Here is a 17,989-nt window from a genome sequence, read left to right on the forward strand (position 1 = left end):
GTTGAGAACCAATCAAAATATGTGTTCCCACACTTAAAAAAAACTTGGGGCATATCGCTCAAATCATTGGTCCGGTACTAGATGTAGCTTTCCCACTGGGCAAGATGTCCAATATTTACAACACTCTGGTATATGAATGTACTCGAGAAAAGAACTAGATTGTGTCCTGACAAGACTACAAAAGAATACTCACAAAAAATATATGATCCTTTCTTCAATGGACCCTACTATGAACAAATCAAATTGTCCAATTTCAATAATGTGCCGCTCGTTGACATCTAGTTTCCATAATCACGTGCAAGTTACGCGCCAGCCTCTGGTTGTTCATTGACGCCCCCTCCGCCATTCGATTCATCTCCCAAGGACAAATCCAATAGTGTAGATAAACATTCCCAAAATCGTTAGAGATGCAACGGTGAGGCCAAGAGTGAAATCATGACTCACTTTTATCTTCCTCCAAGAAATATGGACATCCAAGATTACCGATCTTGTGATGTCAATTTTTTGAGACCATATATCTCACTCGTGTTTAATGGTATCTTATGTCGTTGGAAAGGTCAAATTACAAAAACTGACTCTAACAGCACGAAAAGGGGGTCACAAAACTTGAAAAGAATCACATTTTTCTCCAAACAAACCTTTTCTAGCAAACGGGTCGGAATTTTTTCACCAAAGTTCATACACAAGTTCATATAACCATGAAGAACATATACCAAGCAACAAAATCTAGAAATTTCAAAGGAAAAAAAACGTGAATAGCTCAAGCAATCTTCCACAGTGGGTCTCGTTCTTACGACTTGTTTCACGAACCATGAACAAGAGCATTACAAAATTGAGGATTCGGTTGTATCTAACCCAGCTAGATTGCCTAAGTACCTTGTGCCAATGCACAAACATCAAACTGCCATAGTTCTTATTAGCTTTTTTATACTAGGGTCAAAGGTGATACCACAGAGGGTAAACTAAGAGAGAGAGATTACTAGAAGAGTGAACAAGATATTTTCCTCTCATCTCCTCTAGAGCTAAGAGAACTGTTTCTCTTGTAGGTGTGTCTTTTCCCTTCCACAAAGTCTCTTTATATAGTGGCTAGTAGGTAAGGAGAAAATGAAACGGTTGATGTCTTTTGTTGGTGTGTCTTTTCCCTTCCACAAAGTCTCTTCATATAGTGGCTAGTAGGTAAGGAGAAAATGAAACGGTTGATGTTTTTTGTTGGTGTGTCTTTTCCCTTTCACAAAGTCTCTTATATAGTGGCTAGTATGGAGGGTGAAAATGAAACGGTTGATGTGGGACAAGGAACACACACACACACACACGTACACAATATATATATATATATATATATATATATATATATATATATAAAACACATCCATATTGGATGACTAATATTGTGTTTTATACAATGTAATTATTATATAAATCCTACATATATGTTATTGAAACTGGTTTGCTATTTAATCCTATGTATCAATTATTTGTTTTCTTTTCTTGTTACTTATCACTTATGTCATCCTTTATCTTTCTTTCTAACCAAGTCGTTAACAGAAACACAACAATCCAAATAAAAAAGTTACGAAGTTTATTGTCATATATATACACAAGTATGACCACAATTTTATGTTGGTGCGTTGAAAAGCTTTAGCTCCGAAGCAGTTAAAATTGGCGCCGACGGTTACTACGTTCATTTTCGCTTAAACCTACTGAGCAAGTGTTGGGTATGGACGGCGCTACCCCTGCTGCCAACAAAGTAGCAGGACGTGCCACGTCCCGAGTCGGTGCAGTCAAACGGAAACCGCAATGCGTTATAATGTGTCGGTACCAAGGACGCGTCTTCCGAGACCCCCCCAATAAGAAACAGACAATATTAGCCTTTTTAGGGTCTTAGTCACGCTCTTACGAAAGCACGGGCCCCGGTGGTTTACGTATAAAAAGAATCCCACCTGCTTCTGCTGTGAATCTGTGATTGCTCAAATGTTGTATTGCTGCATGTTTTTGGGGAGAGAGTAAAACCATAAGGAAAAGAAAATGGTTCGGCAGCTACTTCAGACTATTACAAATCAAACGTAACAACGATATGTTATTGTAACTGTATCTCAAACTATGCTTTACCAGTCAAACATGACAACGAGATATTATTGAGTGAGTCAATCATCTCGCTTTCACTTCCACTTAGAATAGTCAAACAAAAACCCACGATTAATTAGTTAATTTATCTCGTTTAGTGATTACAAATAATTGAGACCCCTCTCCTCCAAGATTTGGCGGGAAAAAATTACGTTTATATGGACAAATGAGATGGACGAAACGATGTCGTTAGTTGCTACGCTCTACGGGTTCTTTTTGTTGATTAGTGTTTTTTGCTGAATAATCTCTTGGCCGTGGCTTTGAACGGACATTTTGAGCTCTGGAAATTGTCGACGAGGTGGAGGTACGTGCTGAGCTCGTGACACGTTGACACGTTGGTGCCCATCAGGTACGGCGAGTCCTTGCTACTTAACCTGAGCTCCTTCCCAACCTCCGCGTACGACAACTGCGTGTCCTCCACCTTCTGGTGGATCCAGTTCTGGAACTCCACCGCCTTTCGGAACCCGCTGTAGCACGCCAAGTGGCGCCGTTCATTGTCGTCGACTACGAAACCAGGTACTTTAGTTATTACATCGTCGGAGTTCACAATGCGTAAAACTTTTGGGCCTTTCTTGTCCAGGTTCTGGCGGAAGCTACTGTTTCCTACACGTGGCCCGGCAAACGAAAAGACGGTGACTAGCGGCGACCGGTTAAACGTAGTTTTTATGTCGTAAGCTGCGAGCGTTGCAAGCGCGGCGCCGAGGCTGTGCCCGGTCAATGTTATGCTGAGAGGCTCGTTGCCGTAGGATTGAAGCAACCGCGCAATCTCTTGGCGTAACATTTGTTGCAAGCTCGGGATTAAGTCGGTTCCTGAAGTGTATAAGCTCAAAAATCCACTTTCGACCATTGGCTCACAGTTGTCCAGACCTGAGTTATTAGGGCTGGACGGAAGCTGGGTGAGAGTGGCTCGAAGATTTTCAAGCCACTCCAAGCACGTGGCGGTCCCTCTAAAGGCAATCACTACGTCCCGTCTTCCAAGCCTTGCAATTTCCTCCTTGTCTTGACAGACCGCCACGTAGCCAATCCAGCTGGACTGCGTTGCGACCCAGCTCGGCGCCTTTTCTATCCAGCTTGGAAGCTTGATTCCCGACGTGGCACGTAAATTTTTTGTAATCCGGTAGCCAGTTCCCGGAAGCCCGGATTTTTCAAACAATGAGGCTTTTGAGTACTTGCATGTTGCGTAAAAATTGGAATCTGGATCAAATTCAAACGCCTTGTATGCGGCATCGACAAACTGACCATACCGGATAATCTCACCCCGTAAATTGTCGTCTAGAGGGTCGAGAAGGTTTTCCCAGTTGTTGAAGCCTTGGTAATCCATCCAACTTTTGCGAACGGGTTGTTTACCGGCGGTGGGGTTGGTGGTTATGGGGGTGACAGGGGTGAGTGCTAGGGAGCTAATGTCAACTGGGTTTAGCAAGTGCTGCCAGTTGGGAAGGTTGTGAGTCAAGGTCATGTGTTTGGGGTTTAGAGTTGGTAATTGAGTGAGGGTGCATGAGGTGATTGTTGCCTTGTGTGAGAAGGGTCTGATAGAAAGCTTCATTGTGATCGGGTTGTGAGAAGTTCAGAGAGAGCTAGCTCTTCACTGAGTCTCTCACTTTGTAAGTGGGTGCCAATTTGTAGTTGCATTTCGAAGGAGCTAGGGATGGTCCTTTTATAATAACAAAAAGTAGAGCCTGTGTATGGAGAGAGAGAGAGAGACAGAGAGAGAGTTGGTATGACGAAGAGACATTAAAGAAGCTGAAAGTGTTTCACACTTGTACTTTAAAAGAGGAGAGAGAACTTCAACATATAGGTCCACTTTTGAGAGAAATTTTTCCACGGTCCAGCTCATTAGCTGACCTGAAGTTTCACCCATAATGACTTGACATCTGGACATATTTTTCACAGAACACGCCGTTTAATAATTAAAAAAAAAAACATATTGGAGTTTGGACCCCACTAGTCTCTTCTTCCTCTTTCCCTTCTTCAGGAAAGGCCTTTCATCACTACAGCACTGCCCTTCTCTCTTCCCCTCCATCTCTATGCACACCAGCAACCAAGCAATCTCCGACCAAAGCGTAACCACCACCTGCATCCGAACGTCCACTACTACCACCACCAAGATCACCCACTCGATGTTGACGCCTTCCACCAAACAACCACATCATGCCCACCACTATGAACAGCCACCCGAAACTCAAGTCTTTATCTCCCAATTGAAATATGAATTTGATACTATCTTCTTCTATAGTCTTTCCCAACTGAAGTATGATTTTAAAAGAGATGGCATAATTTTGAAATTAATTGTTGAGTTATAATTTTGAATAATGTAAATGCAAAAATCTTGGATCCTTTCGTTGGAGATTGCTTGGTTGCCGGTGTGCATGGAGAAAGGGAGAGGAAGAGAGAAGGTTGGCCGGTGTTGAAATCATAAAAAGCCTTTCAGTTTCCCGAAGAAGGGAGATAGGTAGGAAGGAGTGGGTCCAAGCCCCAATATGTTTTTTTATTTTTTATTTTTTTATTTTTTTATCTTTAAATGGTGGGTTGGTGTTAAAATATGTATAGGTGTCAGTTTAAAGTTGGTGGAACTCCAAGTTAGCTAATGAACCCGGAACCTAGAAAAATTTCTCCACCTTTGAATTGGCGGGGAGTAATGAAAAGGTAAGGTACTTTATTAGAGAAAGGTAGGGAGATGAATGATATATATGTTGGTATATGAAATCTAACACAACGCGTTGGTTTGTCATGTAGTATTAGGATAAGACATAAGTATCTTACTCATTACATTTAAGTAGTTCATTTTTCCTATGTAAATTACAATTTTAGATGTGTGTAACATTTTCCTTTTGACTTTAATGAGACTTTACTAAAGCCTTGTGTTGTAAAGAGATGAGCTAAAACCTTCACGTTCCCGTTTCTGAGTTAGCATGGACTAGGTCCAAAGCATCCCAAAGGAAAAGCGAGTTCTAGAGAATGCTTTGTTGTTCTTCCACTGTAGAAATGAAAAAGAATATGTTTGCCACAACACCTTTCTCTGTTATTGATAGAGGAATATAAACAGCAGTAATTTCTACAATTATGTTTAGAGACCTATAATCTAAATTAACAATACAAGACAGAAATCAACTAATAAAAGGGTTAATCAATTACATATTCGCACAGCTAATTATACTCCCAAATACATGGGATATCATTGACTTTCCAACTCTCCCCCTCAAGTTGGATATTGAATGTCAAAAACACCCAACTTGCGTAAGATTCCATTGAATACAACTTCACCCCAAGGCTTTAGTAAATACATCTGCAAGTTGCTGAGATGATCCGGTGTGCTTAGTTACCATTGAACCATCCTGCACGTTGTCCCTAACAAAGTGACAATCTATCTCAATGTGTCGAGTGCATTCATGGAAGACAGGATTGATGGCTATATGTAGGGCAACCTTATTATCACAATAAAGTGTAACACGTTTAAGATAAGGCAACTGTAATACTCGTAGCAAATAACGCAACCAAGATAATTCATAACATGTCCCTGCCATTGCGTTGTATTCCGCTTCTGCAAAGAAAAGTGAAACGGTCTTCTGCCTCTTTGTTCACCAAGAAATCGATGAATCTCCCAGAAAAATACAATAACTAGTTATCGAACGTCTTATAGTTAGACAACCAGCCCAGTCTGAGTCACAATAGGCCTGAAGTTTTAAATTACTTTGAGATGGAATGAAAACCCTTGTCCAGGAGTATTGTTAAGGTATCCCAAAACGAGAAGCACTGCCTCCATGTGAGGTTTTCTTGGCTCATGCAGAAACTAGCTTAGCACTGCATACATAATGTCATCAACATTATGTCATCAACATTTATCAACAATGCAGGGAATGATGTTCCTTTCTTCCGTGTACAAGTATTTAGTATATTATTATAATATTCGTCGCTACGAATGCGTGGCACAAGAGTAACAATATTTGGACCTAAAACAAAGTTTTTACGGGCGTTGAATTCAAAGGTATTTTCATAAATTCGTCCCGTCTCCGGAGAAATTTATTGGTTGTTAAGAGTTAGTAGGAACCAGGGGGTATTTTCTTCTCCCTTCCTTTCCCTCCGCGCCTTTTTGGGGATGGGACTCTCACTCTCTCTTGGTTATTCCTTCAACGACACACAACACCAATACCACCATGATTTCAAAATCATCGACGAATCGAGTTTCTAAAATCACCATCATCTTCCTCTCGCAGCCACAGGTTCAACAATAGTTTCCGTTTCTTGAACTTCGAAGTTTGGACACCGTTGCACAAAGCTCCGTCACGGGGCTTTTTTCCTGGTGGAGATAAGGCTTAAAACCATTTTCTTTGTGTTCGTCTCGTCGTGTACATGAATTTTCATTTATGGATTGCATGGTTTGGTTGAGAATCGAGTGAGAATGAAGCCGGGAATATTCAGAGAATTTTTTGGCAAATTTTGCAGGATCCGATGAGTTTTCCGGTGGCTCGGGTCCTCTCCGACGGCTCAACTCAGCTCGCGTCAACGTTGACGGTTGAATTTTTTCGATTTTTGGCTGGGACCCCCAGATGTTATTTTAACGCGTTGAATCCAAATCCACACTCCGTTTCTTCAAATTTGATCATTTGAGCACCGTTCCATGATTGACCGCCATTTGAATTTATAATAGGTGGAGATTCAACCGTTTGATCGTTATGAAATTGTAAAGTGTTATTTTAGAAGTAATGTGTTGACCTTAGAAACTCATAGATCGGAAATTTGATTTGCAGATCTTTCAGAATGAGAATAATTAGGGTGATTGACTTTAATAGAAACCATTTTATTGAGGGTTGACTTAGGGCCAACATGTTCAAATAATTCTCGAATATTGACGTTAGTATCACTAGAGGTCTGACAGACTTAGTGGCCAAAATCTTCCCATTGTCACTCTTATTTAAGTGAAACATTTATTTCTGCTAGGTATGATATTCAAATGTTTAAGAAGTATATGTTGAAATTTTTCGTATGAAGGAACAACTACGATTGGCTTGAACCTTTTACAAGGTACGTAGACATTCTAACTTGAAAGTCTTAAGATTAAATAAACATTAAATATTTCATTAGTCTCGAAATTCAGAATGAGACGTTATTGTGTCTCGGTCTAGATACAAACTTTACTAGATTTTTCATGCGGGTGTTGGAATTTTTTCTTGATGTGTCAGCGGTTTCAAATATTAAGTGGGCTTAGGTAAATATGATTTTAGTTACGTTTATGGGGAAAATAGATTTTATGAATTAGAATTAGACCTTATAGTATATGATCGTATAATTCAGCTTATACGTGTATGACATATATACTCAGTTTGTCTACAAACATGATATTCAACTTACACATGTATGATATATCCTCAACTTGTTTGCGAATATGATATCCAGTTTACACGTGTATGATATATATATTTAGCTTGTCTACAGGCATAGTATTCAACTTACACGTATATGGTTATATTATTCAGCTTGTCTACGAACATGGTATTCAACTTACATCTATATGGTTATATATTTAGCATGTCTACAGACTTGGTATTCAGTTAATATGTGTATGGTTATATATTCATACGAACATGGTATTCAGCTTACACGTATATGGTTATATTAATTATCCAGCTTGTCCATAATATAGACATGGTATTCAATTTACAAGTGTATGATATACTCTCATCTTGCCATTATGTCGAGATTACTTTATAATGACATGGTTATATAATTATATTCTCATTTGACATTACCTCGAGATTAGGCAATAATGATATAATTACATAATTATATTCTCAATTTGTCATTGCCTAAAGATTACTCGGCAATGACATGATTATATTATCCAGCTTCCGCTAGTTATGGTTAGTGGATAATATTGTATGCCGTGCCACTGGTGAGTATCAGTTCTCTATATATGTATCTATTAGCTCTCAGTGCATACATGATTCAGTAGGCGTAGCAGTCCTCACATTTGGCGTTGAAGCCTCTTCCCAAAGCTCTAAGTCTCTAATACATTCTTACTATGTTATCTACTCAGCTTTACTAGTAAAACCCATGTTTTGACAATTATGCTCTGAACATATTACGAGGCATGTAATAGAAGGTTAGAGAACCATTAAGTGTGGCCCCTCGGGTTATGTGGATATAAATATCACTTGCATGTGTTTTAATTTGGGCTTATCCCTATTTTATGGGAAGTTCTGCTGAATTTTCGGTAGATTATATTAGTTGATATTTTTAGTTATGACTTCATGCCTATAATGACTTTGTCGCCCATCTGAGTGATGGCCAGCACACCTCGATTTCGGTGCCTACTATATATCAGGTTGTGGTGTGTCATCCAAGCCCACGATGCCCTGCTTCCTTTCTTTGCTTACAAGAATGAGGTGTTAGGAAAATATCTACATTTAAGGACTCTAGCCTATAAGCAGTCTGGTTCATGAATGAGACGCCAACATTGCTTCGCAATTAAAGCTAGATTAAACTCCTGTAAGCTTCTACAACCCAACCCATCTTCTTGTTTTGGCAATCCCAGATATTCCTAACTCACCAATGCATTCTCCTTTTTCTCATTTCTTTAACCCCAAAAATTTTTTTCTAACATGGAATCAAAATCTCTACAAATCGCTAACATGGAATCAAAATCTCTACAAATCGACAGTAGGAATTTGACCTGGTACCGCCTGAGCCACCTCTTTGATAAGAACTTATATGCCCGCTTGTGAAAGCAAATTTCGTAACCCTGAAGTTTCCTCATTAAGGGGTGTAGTCAAATGAGGATTTTAAATGATTTTAAAAATACTTTAGAATCATGGTGTAGTCAACTAGGATTTTAAAAGATATTAAAAGAATCCATTCAAATACAGGGATAGTCAATTAAAGGATTTTAAAAGACTTTAGAATCTTGACGTAGTCAACTGAGATTTTAAAGGATTTTTATAAAGTCCATGCAAATCTATAGGTATTAAAAAAATCCTAGATTTTGAAGGATTTCTTTCAATAAGAGATTTTGTAGGATTTGAGAATGGATTATAAGCTTAACAAAATCCTACCTCCACCCCTAGGATTTCTTTTCAACCCCTTTGCTCTATCCCTCTCTCTCCATTCTGCAACTCGATCTTTCTTTCTCACTCTCTGTTTTCTTTCAGAAATGGAACCTGCCAACCTGATTTCTTTTCACGTTCATCTGTCACCGTCCCAGATGCAAACTTGAATTTTTTGAATTGTACAATACTTTTTGAAATTTTTATTTCCTTTATTTTGGACTGTGTAATAGTATTTCTTGTAATGCTTTGATGGGAAGTGTTAATAGCTACTAGCAGTTCTTGTAATGATTATGTGTTCTATCTGAATGTGTTAATTTTTTACCAAGTTAATTGAACTCTTGGAAATTACTACTAAGAATCTTATTGCCAATTCAAGCTTTCTGTTCTTTTTCGTGTAATCATGTTAGCGTAAGAGTGCAAGCATCTTCCAAAGCTTATTTATATTGGTAACTGTACTTAGACTGAATAACACATTATGAACTAATCAATTGTTGAGGAAAAAATGGTTAATTTTGAGACATTTGATTTAAGAAGCACTACTTGTTTTGATTAGTTAAGATTATTTTTCGTAAAGAAATCACAATTTAAATGATAAAGGGAAAGATAAGACATATTTGATTAGTTTATACTTCTATATCAATATACATATGCTTATGTCTTTTTTAGATTGTGCACTGAGAAAAGAATTTAGGTTGTAGGAGTCAAAAAAGAAATCCTAAGAAATCCATAAAAGAAATCCATACAAATCTATAGAAATCCATAATAATCTGTCAAAATCCATATGAAATTGTAGAATCTATTAAAATCCCTTGAAATCTGTCACTCAAAAAAGTCCATTAAAATTATCTGAAATCCAAATTAACTACACCCCTTAAATTTTCTTTAACATATGTCAAAGCTTCTCGCTTTGACCTCCCCCAAATTGTCGGCATATCGAGATAATTCCCCGAGTCTTCAACCCTTGGCATCCCCAAAATTTCACATAGTTCTTCACCAAGGCCATTAGAATTGGTTGCATTGAAATAAACGCTGGATTTTTGTAAATTCACCTTCTGTCCCGACACTGAACAATAGGCATTCAACAACTTGATAAAATTCTTGTAGTTCTGTTTGGACCCAAAATTCCACCATCGGCCCGAGTAATCGAGGCTGTTGAGTAAGCGTACTTCCACACTGTCGATGAATTTGTGAGGATAATTTTATTAATATTAAAAGATAACATTATGATTTTTATCATAATTATCTTTTAATAATGATTTATCTTGACATTTTCATGTGAAAATAATATATCTCCAAGCTAGCAAACAGGCAGCACAATTCAAGATAATTCAAGTTGATGTGGATGTTTGGCATATAGGTGTGTGGTTGGATCAATTTTTGGTTAACAGATATGCACGGCATCAAATAATGAAGCATGCAGAACAAGATGATATTATGAGGTCACTTGGAACTACTAATGGGATTGGATTCTGAACAGATTATTATCCATTTAAATATGGTGATAATTAAAAATGAATTTAATATTCATAGGGTCAGGATGCATGCGGCAGTTTTGGTAAAAGATGATAAGAGCCTAGGAAAGCTAGGTTTTTGGTGATGATGTGGTGATGTGATAAGCCTAGGATTTGATGGTGATAGAGTTATGATAGGAAGCCTAGGTAGGCTAAGTCTTTGGTCATGATGGGATAAACCTAGATGAGTTTTCATTTGAAAAGTCAACCACACAGATCATATTTCATTCTGCATAGAGTTGCAGTCGGACTCCACAATTATCTAGCCGTGTCAAGCAAATATCAACACTATAAATACAGAGCTGCATATTCAGTTTGAGGACCTCCAATTCAACACACAATTGCCCTGCGCAAAACCTCTCAAACCTCTTGAGATTTTATTTTATTTTATTTTATTTTTCCCGCCGACACACCTTCAGTTTAGATAAACAATACTGTGAAGGCAACCGGTGAACATCTTCAGTTTGGATAAACAACGTTGTTGCTGTAGAATCAACTATTCCCGAAGCACTTTCAGTTTGGATAAACAGCACTGCGTCGAGGCCGATTGGTTATCTATCCAAGTCTTGGTCGAGAAGGATTTTCGAATCCTTGTTGGCAGAGGTCATCTCATTAGCCTTCTCGGCGAAGTGAAGTGTTACCAGGTTACTACATTCGGCACCCTGAGAGCCGAATTTGATAATGAATTTCACAGAACTAGTAGCCTTGTCTTCAGGTTCGAGAATCTAAAGGCCGAGATTTGTTCCTTCCTCGACCGTAATTGCAAGATCAAGAAGTCAGTAGCGCACTCAACGCAACATCAACAAATTTTACTCCTTGGCCGAGCTCGGCCGACGAATTGGCACGCCTGGCATTCAACTGAAGGACGTAGTTAGCTTATTAGTTACTCAGCATGCGCGCCACGTAGGCTTTGTAATTTTTAGGGTCAACATTTTGGCACGCCCAGTGGGACACAATGCTAAAACTACGAAGTTCATATGATATATTAAGATTCCAATCCGGCTCCACGTAGCCGATTGGACGAGCTCCTAGAGGAATTGAAAAAACACAATAAGGAACGAAAAAGATCTTTGGAAGTGGAAAAAATTCTTCGTTGCCATACAGAGATGCAAAAGTCATTCGGTTACATGTTGAGAATAAAAGCTCATGTTACCCTGCAAGAGCAATAGGTAAATAAAGACAGGGCTCGATTTAATACATGGCTGGATGGAAAATATTTTCCTTACGTTTTTTACTACAAATCGATTCCATTTGAGGAATGGTTGGTTGAAAAGACCAGGGGGCAATTTTCCGCTTCGGTCGTAATCACACATCGGCCTAAGAAAATTGTTACTTTGGCCGAAGAACAAAGGCCACCTATTTTTTCGGTCGAGACTGAAAATATGGTCGGCCAAGAAGAAAAATCTAGGCCACCTATTTTTTCGGTCGAAGCTGCAAGTGTGGTAAGAGAAAATGTTCAAGTTTCTGAGCCAAAAATTGACTCAGAAAATAATTCGTCAGAAAAGTGTTCCAATGACGAACAAGACCAATTCATGGTTTCAGTTGAACAAACCACGCCAATTGACATGGTTATTGGTGAGAAAGCTAATATAGAGAAATCCCATTTGGCTAAGTTGTTTGAATTAAAAGCCAAAATTATGCCTGGGGGGCATAATAATTGTTCAACACATTTGACGGCCGAAAATGAAAAATTTTTCGCCAAATTACAAATATTTGGAGAAAATCCTTTATTCGGCAATGTTGATATCAAAAGATCTCGACTTGGAATGAAGCATCGATGGCTTCCTCCTTTTCATGGATCAGCCACTTTTATTCCTATATATTAGATTTCAATTTTTTATGTATTTTCTTATCCATCTGGTTGTTTGAGCCGATGCATAAGAAAGTAGGGGGGCAACGAGCATCCTGACCACAGACTAAAAAATATATATATATATAAAGCTAGCATACATCAGGATGCCATTACCAAGAAGGAAGGTAGTAGGCTTCAACCTATGAACGTGTGGTAACAGGTGGAGAGTCATGACCAGTTCCAAGTTATGTCAGAATATCATTGGTAAAGATTAAAATTTTGTTGATACCAGTTCCAAGTCATGACAAGATGATGCGGCAATCTAGAAGATAATGTGTTCGGTTTAAAAATTGTTTCTAGCCGAGCCAATTTTGGACTTATAAGTCTATTTGGTAAAATTGGCGGTTATTGCCGAGAAAGATTATTCGCCACATGCTGTGTATAAGAAGATAAAGGCTGTGTTGTAATTTTTGGCAAGCCATTGATGGATTTCCTTAAAACTGAATGGTGGTGGTTTTGATGGTGTTACTTCCGCCATGCTTCTCGAAGTCGGCTCATTTTTCTCGACCCCATATGGTTCAGTCACTTTTATTAGTCCCTAACATATACACACACACGCACATGCCGTGCTCGGCGAGGTATTATTACCGAGTGCTGGTGCTCTACCATGGGGTCATTCGACCTGCTAGTGCTCGACCATGGGGTCATTTGGCCTACCATGTGTGTATATATATATATATATATATATATACATACAAAGATGTTGCCAATGGATATCCCGTGCGGCATTAAATCATTTGTTGATATTCAGGACAAGCCCCTCGAGATATGGTTCAGGCAATCCCGTCCTCTACCTATGGATACATATATATGTATGTGTGTGTGTGTGTGTGTGTGTGTGTGTCTGTATATATATGTATCTATATATATATATCCAGAGTACCAGTAGAAGCAGTGGGCAAGAGTCCTCGAGACTTTGGCCTCATTTGGTTTTTCTTCCACGTGAGCTAGCCTTCTCATTCGGTGATGTAGTGATTCGGTGGAATTTTTCCAGGAACCTTGTTTCAAATACAAGTCCATCTGGGGACTCTTTAACAGTATCACATGTTATTATTTGGTTGAGAAAGAATTTATGACTAGAGCAAATGGTCTTTGTTGCAAAACAAATGATAAGAGAAAATTCGGCTGGGATCCCTCTAATGGAGATTTGGCCGAATAAAAGAAAATTTGGCGAGCTCAGCAAGAAGCATTATGGGGCGTTTTTGTTGGCCGAAGTCAATTTGTCACAATTCGGCCCAGGCAGGCTGAGCTACCCCTCAGTTCTTCTCGACCTCGACACAATTTACCCTCAATTCTCCAAATTTTTCTCAACCTCGGCAGCCGAGAGCTGCGGCATTTCTCTCCGTTTTTGCTCTCTACTCTCCACTGCAGTTTTTCTGCCATCACAAATGGGCTGTTGAAAACAAATGGTATCCATCCAAACCAAAGGCCACGGAATGAGCTAGAGGATTCTCCTGCTTGGATTTTCCACCTTAACAGTGATGTGGACAGGTGGTTGCAGATTTTTTCAACAAAAATGGTTTTACCATTTTCTTTTTTGGTACAAGTGAAAAGTTAGTAGGAGTTGTCTAGTTGTCTTCGGTGATGAGGCGTTGGTAGTAATTCAAATTCAAGAGCAGCGAGGACGCCTATTGATACTCGACCAACTGCCGACTCCCCTTATGCTCTCCGTTATCACTGGGGGTGAAAGAAATGGCAGTCTTGGCTCATTTTGCTTAAAGAATGAAACATCAACCAATATGCTGCAGCAAATCCGAGAGTTCATTGCCTTTACAAGCCATTTAAGGTGCTCTTTGAAGGATTTGTTTGGCGAAGTTGTTCTTGGCTGAGTTATGTTTGTACTCGATGAACAAATATTATTTGCGTGGTTGATGGGTATGAAGTTTTGACCAAGGTCATTGGCTAAAAGATTTATATACAAATTTTGATCAGCTTATGTGGAGCTTTTGTATAACTTAGATCAACGAAGTTGTTTTTCTCACCTCAGGCAGGTTCAAGGACGTTATCAATTCGGCGGAAGTACTCAGTAGTGGCCAAGTTCAACTGCAAAATGCTTAGTTTCCTTAACCATTCGGCTTACGAGCCGAAACTTAAGAAAACTGGAAGGCAATGTTTGGACCCAAAATTGCACCATCGGCCCGAGTAACGAGGCCGTTGAGTAAGCGTACTTCCACACTGTCGATGAATTCGTGAAGATAATTTTATTAATATTAAAAGATAACATTATGATTTTTATCATAATTATCTTTTAATAATGATTTATCTTGACATTTTCATGGGAAAAATAATATATCTCCAAGCTAGGAAACAGGCGGCACAATTCAAGATAATTCAAGTTGATGTGGATGTTTGGCATATGGGTGTGTGGTTGGATCAGTTTTTGGGTTAACAGATATGCACGACATCAGATAATGAAGCATGCAGAACAGGATGATATTATGAGGTCACTTGAAACTATTAATGGGATTGGATTCTGAACAGATTATTATCCATTTAAATATGGTGATAATTAAAAATGAATTTAATATTCATAAGGTCAAGATGCATGCCGCAGTTTTGATAAAAGATGATGAGAGCCTAGGAAAGCTAGGTTTTTGGTGATGATGTGGTGATGTGATAAGCCTAGGATTTGATGGTGATGGAGTTATGATAGGAAGCCTAGGTAGGCTAGGTCTTTGGTCATGATGGGATAAACCTAGATGAGTTTTCATTTGAAAAGTCAGCTACACATATCATATTTCATTCTACAATTTAGAGTTGCAGTCGGACTCCACAATTATCTAGCCATGTCAAGCAAATATCAACACTATAAATATAGAGCTGCATCTTTAGTTTGAGGACCTCCAATTCAACACACAATTGCCCTGCACAAAACCTCTCAAACGTCTTGAGATTTTTATTTTATTTTATTTTCTTCTTCCCGTCGACACGCCTTCAATTTGGCTAAACAACACTATGAAGGCAACTGGTGAACATCTTCAGTTTGGATAGACAGCGTTGGTGTCGTAGAATCAGCCGTTCCCAAAGCACCTTCAGTTTGGATAAATAGCACTACATCGAGGCTGACTGGTTATCTATCCAAGTCTCGGTCGAGAATGATTTTCGAATCCATGTTGGCAGAAGTCATCTCATTAGCCTTCTCGGCGAAGTGAGGTGTTACCAGATTACTACATTCGGCACCCTGAGAGTTGAAGTTGATATTGAACTTCGCAAAACTAGTAGCCTTGTCTTCAGGCTTGAGAATCCAAAGGCCAAGATTTGTTCCTTCCTTGGCCGTAATCGCAAGACCAAGAAGTCAGCAGCGCACTCAACACAACATCAACAAATTTTACTCTTCGACCAAGCTCAGTCGACGAGTTGGCACGCCTCACATTCAACCGAATGACGTAGTTAGCTTATTAGTTACTCGGCCTGCGCACCATGTAGGCTTTGTAATTTTTAGGGTCAACAAGTTCTATTGAGTAGCTTGTAAGAAAATGAAAGTGACATCTACAAAAAGCAAGGGAGTTGATTTGAATTCCTTGGACATAATCCATCTCAATGGTTTTGTGAATCAACGAAGATAAAACTTCGCTAACTAGTAAGAATAGATATGATTGACAGTGGATCCCCTTGACGCAACTCCCGAGATGGTTGAAATTTGCGACCTGAATTCCCATTAATAATAACAACAAAATCCACTAATCTAACACATTCACCAACAAGTTATTTCAAAATCTGTGAAAACCTATCCTTACCACCACAACCTCTAAAAAAATCTCACTCAATTCGATTATACACCTTACTCATATCCAGTTTGATCCCAACTCCAATTTTCTTCTTGTTTTCCTTAATTTGAGAAAATGGAAAACTTTGTGAGCGATGAGAATATTATCCTGAATTTATTGTCCATTTACAAAAGCAATTTGCATTAGAGAAATCAAATCATGTAACAAAGGCCTAAGTAGATTGGCAAGAACTTTAGATAACACCTTGTATGAGTAGTTACAAGGACTGATTTGCCTGGACTAATCAACCTCCTCTGGATTCTGGATTTCTGGTACTAATACTATGAGTGGTATTAACTTTCCTGGGGCTGGACGCTCCATTTATGAAATCCTAAATCATTCCTCAAACTTCCTCAGAAATAATAACCCAATAAGACTGATAAATCATTCATTGAAAACCATCTAACCATGGTGCCTTTAAGCCTCCCATTTGAAAGAATGTCTCCTTAATCTCTTGACCTGTAATCTGGCATAGGAGACTATAGTTCATCTCAGTTCTAACAGATAGCTCAATGCATTCAAAAATTACTCCCCAATCCCGAGGCCCCTGATAGGAGCATATTTAGGCGACTTACTTAGCTTGTTTTCGTGCATTTATATTGTTAATTCCTAATTGTTTTAGTAGTTTAAGCCAATTTCGTGTGTTTTTAGGTTCATATGGCTAAGGAAGCAAAAAGATGCATTTTGGAGCCTTTTGGAGCACTTTTGGGCTAAGGATGGATAGCTTATGCTTGGAGCCAAAGTGTTGGACGAAATTGAAGGCCTTGTATGCACTCTAGGACATAAAACAAAGGGCCTAGCCCATTCTAACACCGTGCCATGCATCCAACACACATTCTCTCCCAAAAACCGTACACACCATTCACCCTAGAAACCATCTCAACCATTCACTCAAACACCCTAAACTACAACCTTGCACATGCTTTCCCATTTCATTATTCATTCACTTTGCATTCATTCAATTCAGCCACATGCACTTATTCTTTCATCATTGCACCACCAATTCAACACATGCACCCATCACCTAACATAAATCCTCTAATCACTCACATACACAACCTGCCATCATTCCAGAAAATCCTCACCTTGCCGTGCATTTCATATCCACTTTCCAGCATTCCATTTCATTATTGCAACCACCATTCACTCTTTAATCCACATGCATTCATCATCATTCACCCTAGCTTTAATTCACATGCTTTCACATGCATTTTCAGCACCAAAGAAGCCATTGCCATGCATAACCCATCCCATTTCCAGCTTTTCCCCTACCAATTCCAGCACATCCATTCACTCTTCATGATGGCAGCCACATTCTCTCCTAGCTGTCATATTCCCTCTTTTAATTATTCATTTACCTATAAATAAGCATCCATTGCAGCCACAAAACATTCATTCCCATTCATACACAATTCACCACAGAAATTCTATCAAAATCTCCCCTTTGCCGTGCACCCCACTTCCAATTCCAGCATCTTCCCTTCCATTTCCACAACTCCCCACTCCATTCCACATACAAATACCACCCCAAAACCTATCCTTAGACCTTGTGCCGTAACAAAGAGGAAGAGAAGAGGGTCTAAACGTTCATACAATTCAAGTTTGAGTTGTTGGAATGTTTAGGTGTTTCTTTGATTTCAATGTTTAATTTCAATTCTCTTTGTCTTGTACGTATGAGGAACTAAACCCCCTTTA

General features: G+C 38.9%; 1 protein-coding gene across 1 annotated transcript; it reads right to left on the reverse strand.

Annotated features, from left to right (window-relative positions):
* Window positions 1-2,347: 2,347 nt before the first annotated feature.
* Window positions 2,348-3,667, reverse strand: LOC137733374 (phospholipase A(1) DAD1, chloroplastic-like). The gene has a single exon (XM_068472527.1). It carries the CDS (start codon window positions 3,665-3,667, stop codon window positions 2,348-2,350), a length of 1,320 nt encoding a protein of 439 aa, XP_068328628.1.
* Between the last annotated feature and the right edge of the window lie 14,322 nt (window positions 3,668-17,989).

This window comes from Pyrus communis, chromosome 5 (genome assembly GCF_963583255.1).
Source record: "Pyrus communis chromosome 5, drPyrComm1.1, whole genome shotgun sequence".
NCBI classification, from domain to species: domain Eukaryota; kingdom Viridiplantae; phylum Streptophyta; class Magnoliopsida; order Rosales; family Rosaceae; genus Pyrus; species Pyrus communis.